The sequence below is a fragment of the Hetaerina americana genome, unplaced genomic scaffold, assembly GCF_022747635.1.
Source record: "Hetaerina americana unplaced genomic scaffold, ioHetAmer1.1.p SCAF_1415, whole genome shotgun sequence".
Classification (NCBI taxonomy): Eukaryota; Metazoa; Arthropoda; class Insecta; order Odonata; family Calopterygidae; genus Hetaerina; species Hetaerina americana.
Window position 1 is genome coordinate 34 of NW_027286532.1, and position 7467 is coordinate 7500.

General features: G+C 35.7%; 1 protein-coding gene across 1 annotated transcript in view; it reads right to left on the bottom strand.

Moving 5' to 3' along the window:
* Positions 1–1983: 1983 nt before the first annotated feature.
* LOC139686467 (b(0,+)-type amino acid transporter 1-like) overlaps positions 1984–7467 on the bottom strand; it is a gene marked incomplete at its 5' end in the record, with an annotated part of 9383 nt that continues 3899 nt past the window's right edge. The window contains 3 exons of the mRNA XM_071583651.1: positions 1984–2202; positions 2497–2847; positions 4336–4459. Coding sequence (XP_071439752.1) covers positions 2143–2202; positions 2497–2847; positions 4336–4459 — 535 coding nt within the window. The remainder of the gene's footprint in view (positions 2203–2496; positions 2848–4335; positions 4460–7467) is intronic.

Genomic DNA, 7467 nt, shown 5'->3' on the forward strand with positions numbered 1-7467 from the left:
TGTTTTAAAACATTATCTATTTATTCATTAACTTATTTATTTGTGTATTTATTTAGTTTTTATCTAAGTATTAATAAAATTGAACTGAGGTTCTAATCGTCTTGACAGTGGTGCAAAATAACCGTAGCTGCCGATGCACTCTAAAAAACCCCCAACACTACTACTACATCAACACCTTCAAGGAAGTATTTTATGACTAGCAGAGGCACTGCAATCGATGTATCTGTACTTCAGGGTGCTATTTTGAAGAATTTTGGTAATTTGTGCTTTGATCTGCAGTACACTTTTTTCCTTGAATTATGTATTCCACTTATTTTTGGGACAGACCCTTCATATCAGAGCAGCTTAGTAAGGTGAAATTTTTGTAAAGGGAGCCTGTTGAAATATAATATTGCATATAGTATATGGAATATCCCCCCGCCACACGCCCTTGCGGCGGCTTGCGGGGTATTATGTAGATGTAGATGTAGTAAGGTTTACCAATAAGTAATATGAACATCAAACTTACCTAAACAAGGTAATCTTCTCCTTTTTTGTACAAAAAGTACATACACTGCAACCCCAATTGCTATTAAAAACACTGCAAATAAATACTTGGCTGAGGGGTCTGTGATGATTGGTATTATAGCCAGATACAAAGCCACTAGCAGTATAAATATTGGTATCACTATGGGAACCTGGAAATAGATTATTCAAGAAACTGCAATAGATATCAGAAACAGGTTTAGCATAAGAAAAAATGCATTGTAGTGAACACATAAATGCATTTATGTTTGATAATAGGCAAAAGGAGTAACCTCATTTTGGGTCAGAGCTGAATTCTCAGAATGCAACTTCTGTACTCTGTGACAAATGTACTCCTTCCTGCATTAACTTAAATTTTTATTATGAGCACAAATATGGAGAATTCCTGAGTGTACAGCTCCTACTTCTATTCTTTGACCAAATTTAATTCTATATGCATGTTGATGCATCCAGTTATGGTAGGTGCACCCATAGGTTTTGAATGGTCCCTGAAAACTATTGAGCGATTTCTCTGTGAAATTTGAACACTTGTCTTGCACAAACAATTTTCCATTCTTTCTATCCCATTCACACCATGGAAAATGTCTAGTCTTTCTGGGGATTGGGATTGGTGCGGTGGCTATCGTACCAGCTTCCCACCCAGAGGGCTTGGGTTCAAATCCCGCCGGTGTTGAATATTTTTCAGAGGTATCTCGATCCCTACATAAGATGCTTTGTGGAGGGCACTTTGAGTGAGTACGCCGTCCGCCGGATGGGATGTTAAGCTGCGGACCCCTTGGTGCCTTTCGTTAAGAGTAGGCTAATGCCAAAGCTGGGTTTCTCTCCACTCTTCATCCTTTCCTGCCCATCTCCTATGGCGCAAATGACCTCAGCAGTCAGTCGCCTCCCCTAAATACTAGTACTACTGTCTAGTCTTTCTCTCCCCCTCCCTCTTCTACCGATTATTCTCTTTCATAATATAGCTGCCAGATTCCTAATACTTTTCATTATTTCTTCCAACTACTTTCCCAGCTCCTTTGAATTTCACCTTCCATCATTCTCTGTTCTCTAGCAATGTGCCAATGCCTCTCTATCAAAATATCTTTTCTCAATACCCAAATTTCAAAAGCAATCAATGGTCATACTCTTTGTTCAAACACCAGATTTTTTGTCAGCAATGCAATGCTCCATATTTAGGTCTTCACCAATACACCTTTAAATTTTTAACTTTATTTCTAGGCTTTAATGCCATCCTTCCTGCTAATGTTGCTTTCCTACCTCTTAATAATTTTTCTCCTTAATATCTCTACTTTTTTTTTAACTGCTGCTCATATTGTTATATGTTCTACCAGCTCTTATATGTGCTCTGACCATGTGATGTTTAGCTTGACCTTCCTAATGGATGAGAATCTCATTGCCTTCATTTTATTATGATTTAACTTCATCTCATACCTCTCACAGTGAGTCCATTATTCCATCAGTAATGACTGCAATCTTTGGAAAGACTGATAGACTAAACCCCGATAATCTGCTGGCATTACTGCCAATTAGCACCTCAGCTTTCATTGCTACCTCAGTCCATTTTGCTCTTATCAATCTCTTGGTATGTGTGTTTTACCCCTTTGAGTGCCAATATCACTATGAGCGACACAAATTATCTCCGAAGTGCCACCTCTGAGTGGCTTTTTTCTTCAATGGCTATAAATGTAAATAATAACTAATTATTTTTTTTCTTTTTTGTACCAAATTATGTAACATAATTTTTTCATTGTAATGATTTCAGCAAACGTTTATGAATGATAACTTTTAAACTGAATTTTTTCATGAAATCTGCATTTGAATATAGTAAGAGCTAGGTATTCTTTTAACAATCACACTTGTAACACCTTATTATGCCCATTTTTCCATAATGAATACCATGTATTCCTGAAAATTATTATCAACTTTGACTTTGGAAATATAATACCTACCAGAGTTGTATACAATGCTTACCTTGTATGGTCTATGCACGTCTGGCTTTGTCTTCCTGAGTACCAACAGAGCTACCATGGCACCACCATAAAATATCCAAACCAGAAAACTTGCAAAATCAATGAGTTCCACAATGTTGCCTCCAACGATGAACAAAGCCGTTATTAATCCTTGCAGAATCACTGCAGGAGCTGGGGTAAAGCGCCGCACATGTACATAGGACAATGCTTGCAGCATATGCCCCTCCCTACCTGCTACAAAGCATAGTCTTGTAACACTAAATTGAATGCTTAGTGCACAGCCAAAAGTTGAAAGGGCTACTCCCAGGGGAATGATGAATGTCATCACTCCTAAAAGCTTTTCTCCAAATACCTGTTGAAATGAGTAGTTACATGGTTTGAAACAACATGGCAGCCCAAAATAAACACTTCTCATAAAACAACTCAAGGACTAAAATGAGAGATGGAAGGACTATTTTGATCATAAAATATCATCTTCATGTTGGATGCACTATTGCATTTTATACATATTGTATTAACTAGGTTGATTAGCCTACGTGGTACTATAATCACAAAGAGAGCAATCAAGACTTAACAATATAATAAGAATATTATAGAGGTACAGAATATTATAGAAGTACAATAAGAATACTATAGAGGTACAGAACACGAAAGTTAACCTGTGACTTTCCACATTACATTGAAAGATTGGACCACCAGGATTAAATGTGGGAGATAAACACCACCAGTGTCAGATGCAAGTATTTGACTTTCCCTTGCATGAAATGTAATCATAATAAAATCAGATGTAATCACTTTTACTTCCTCAATTCAAAAAGTAAAATTTGAAACAAACTGGAACATGGCCATTTTTGTATTATGTAGAAAGATATGTGTTTGTCTAAGCACATGCGTGTTCATGCATGTGCAAAAATCCCAAGCTACATGCCCTTTCATGGTATTCTGTAGATTAAAAATAACTCTTGTACATGTATGCTCAGTTGATGCCGATTGTTTCAGACTACAGGTAGTTCTAGTCAGACCACTGTAGTTCTAGAGAGAGCCTTCATGATGTATACATTAGTAGCACTGAGCCTAAAATGACAATTTAGAGGTGCTTAACAATAAATGTTAGCTAGAGAGTAACAGCCTGGGAGGGTGTGTTAAAATCCCTCAAAATACTCAGCAGTCTTTAGAGAGAGGCAAAATGGTGCAATTAGGATTGGCTCAAGACTCAGCCAATTTTCAATTGCACTTTCTTCAGGAATGGTTTCAATATCCACACTATCCAAAAGAATAACTAACTATGTAATTACCAGTCCAGGAATTACAATCTACAAATGGTAGGTAATATATCAAATGTGCATCCCTTCTGCTCCTCTCCTGGGAAGGCACACATATATTGGGTAGGAACAGTTTTACAATGGCCCGGGCTTCTGCTGCATTGACTAGGAGAAAGGTTTCCTCTGGTGACGCAGTCCTTAACATTGATTTTCTCTTCCCCATATTCCTTTTATGAGAATTGTAGCAAATGAGTTATACTATGTCGCAACCCATCTCAGTCAATGCACAGGTGGGGAAGTTACAGTACTATTTCTTTTAACTCCATAAACTCTGGGTGAATAGGATTATTCTTGAATTGAAATTATATTTGTTGGAAACAAAGACTTCAACTTAATCCAATTTAGAAAGTTAAATTGAGCCTACCTATAGCATAACAGAATTACATTAAATCTCCTCTCAATAATTGAACTGCAAAGTTCAAAAATAATCCTGATCACATGACTTAACTAAGGCAGAATGTAGGGAATTACATTTATGAAGAGTAATTATCCTTGAAAGTCCAATGGTTAATGCTTACCACAGCTACGGCAGGGGCAGTGATCATTTCCGGAATGCTGAGAACAGTCATGTATGCAAGGTTCATCAAGCAGTAAACTAATGTCACCAAAGGGACTCCAATAGCTATGCTTCGTGGAATGTTTCTGAAAGTAAATCATAGTCTTACTTTACATTGCACTAATTAAACATTCCTGTATGTATGAAATAACAGTCATATTAGCCAGGGTTACCACTAGGTTAAGCAGTGGATAACTTTTTGTTAATCCAGTATTGTACAAGGAAAATGGAAAATCATTAATGCACTATTCAAAATCATCCTGATTCTCAGGTATATAAGTTTTCTTGGCTGATCTTTATTTTTAAACTCGAACTTCAGCAGGTAATTGTGAAGTACCATAAGATCTATTATGACCTTGATATCCTTTTATTTTGGGAATCAGCTGCCAATACAATGGTGGCCTCTATACAAGGAATCATTCCTAAAATATCCCTTTGTGTTTCCAAATAGAAGATATAAGACCAACAGTATGTATTTGACTCTTTATAACTTTAGCGCAAAAGGTGTCAACTTTCATGCTCATAATTCAAATAATCCTCAAGTTGATGTAATGTTTTATGGGTTGGGCAACTCTCTATTTATATCAATACAATCAAAATCTCATTTACATACTGGTATCTGAATTTACATAATATCTCATTATCTAATGAAGATGAGCCTATTCATATCATAGTTTTCCCATGTTTCAACAGCAATTACAATTTTTATATTAATATTATGTTCATTAAAATTATTTTTAACTAATGTAATGGTTTTCCTATGCATTATAACCTATTTTCAATAGTGATAAAATGTACTACTTTTCTATTGGAACAACTGAATTTGAAATGCACAAAACATTATGTATTATGTTTCCACCATTTGTGCTTTTTTTAAATCACTTAACATTCTTGCATAATGCTTCAACCGTTAAGTGGCCTTTTAATATTGATTAAATTTGTTTTAAATCATAGGGGATTAAAAAATTGTAAACCAAGCAGAAACTGTACATTTCTAAATGAAGTAGATAAGTGCAAATAGAGGAAACCTTATGGAACCTTATCCTTGTAGGAATTATGTATTTCTAAATGAGTAGTCATATTTCTGATTTTTTTATTTTTTTTCTTCAACATAATACCCCACATGCTGCTGCAAGGACATGTGGTGGGGGGTGTTAGGTTGCCACCCCTAAAACCATATAAATACCAATAAAACCACATACAAAGTCAACATATTTATCCTAACCTACACCCATAATGGTATATACATTCATGCCAAAACCTTTTTAACATACATGCATGCAAATACTTATACTATTAACCTTAGAATGTAGTAAAAATTTATCTATTAACATGCAAACTAGAATATGAAAAGTAAGGAAGCGAAATTCCACAAACACATGGACATGCAACATACAATGGTCTCCGCCCCCAAGGATACAGGTAGGGATGTGACACAAGGCTGGAGGCAGTGGGAGGGTCCTCCAACAAGAGACAAGGGATGGAAGGGGAAACTTAAAAACAAACAAATCAGAGTAAGCAATACTATAATGAGCAGTACATTCTTTAAGAGCATTCACATGCAGGAAGGGTTGGGACAACAAAACACACGAGGTTAATGAAAGTGCATGAATTTGAGTAGAACTAATTATTCCCCTAACACTGTGAATTGCAAGTGGAAAATTTGCTATCTATAATCCTACAGTTGCTATCCCGTATTATTCGTGGGAAGAAGGAGTCCTTGAATCTGCTAGTTGAGGCATCTATTTCTAGAATTTTACATACATTATCCAAGCGACCAATGTATGTTGGAATGCAAATAATTTTCGAGACCTCGGTGCTGAAACATGTAGATCTGAATTTATTTAGTAAGTTCAACTTAGCATTGAATCATCTTTTTCTAATAATTCCCACCTCAACTCCTGAAGCATTTAAGTGATGCTTTTCATTTTATCATAACAGGTTATAACGAAATGGGCTGCCCGGCATTGAACCTTATCAATTTCCCAGATGAGGCCTTTCTCAGTCGGATCCCATGCATTACATGCATATTCTAAAGTGTGTTAACAATGCTCCTTGGCCTTGGAGTCACTTGTGCCAACAATAAATCCCAATTTTTTATATGCTTGCCCACAAATTTTACTTATGTGGGTGCCCCAAGTTGTCTTTAGTGATTGTAACACCTCAGTATTTTACAGTATTGTACTTTTCATTGTAATGTATATTTTGGCCCTATTTTTGTACTTTCATTGCACCTTATTTTAAATGAAATTGTTGTTTTGAATAGTTTATTTTTTATAATACTGAGAAACGTTTCATAGACGAAGGCTGACCAAAAAGTAACTTAAGTTTCGATTGGGTCGTTGGTTTTTGCCAGTAAAAACCTAATCACATTGCATTTCACAACTCATGGGATTTTCCATTGCACACACATTTTAACAGTCTGCCAGTGAACAAAGTAAAAGAGCCACAGTCTTTACACTACCACAGCAGGATGCATACTGAGTGTACAGACGTTTAGACGACAAGATGGTGGCTCTAGTCCTACCCACCACCACAATAGGCCATAATGTAAGTTACTTTGTTGACAGCCCTCATATAAAACATGAAAATATACTTTTTATATATTTATAACTCCATTTGATAAAGTGTGCGGCAACATAACTTCGTTTTATGTAAGCGTTTTGCATTTAAAAAAGGAAGTTACGTTGCCGCACCCTGCATTTTAAATAAACCTTGATTTTACATATTTTTCATCGACTACTTTCAAAAAATAAATTTATTGTTTTACTGTAGATATTACAACAGAAAGTGAACCATCATGCCATCAAAGATTGTCTGATCTGGTATGTCCCTGAGTGAAAACAAGGTGTGCATTTACCACATAAAATGTATAAGAATTTATAAGATACTGTCCATATATCCTTACACATGTGTAATGCTGAAACTTGCATTAAACTTATTGAATATACACAGAGTAATAAATTCAATAATGGGACCTGTAGGTTTCCTGCGAAAACATATCCATTATGGACAAATATCTTGGGTCCAACCTGTAGTTTAGGAATATCCATACATATAATTGAATCTGGATTTAACAGAACTTGCATAACAC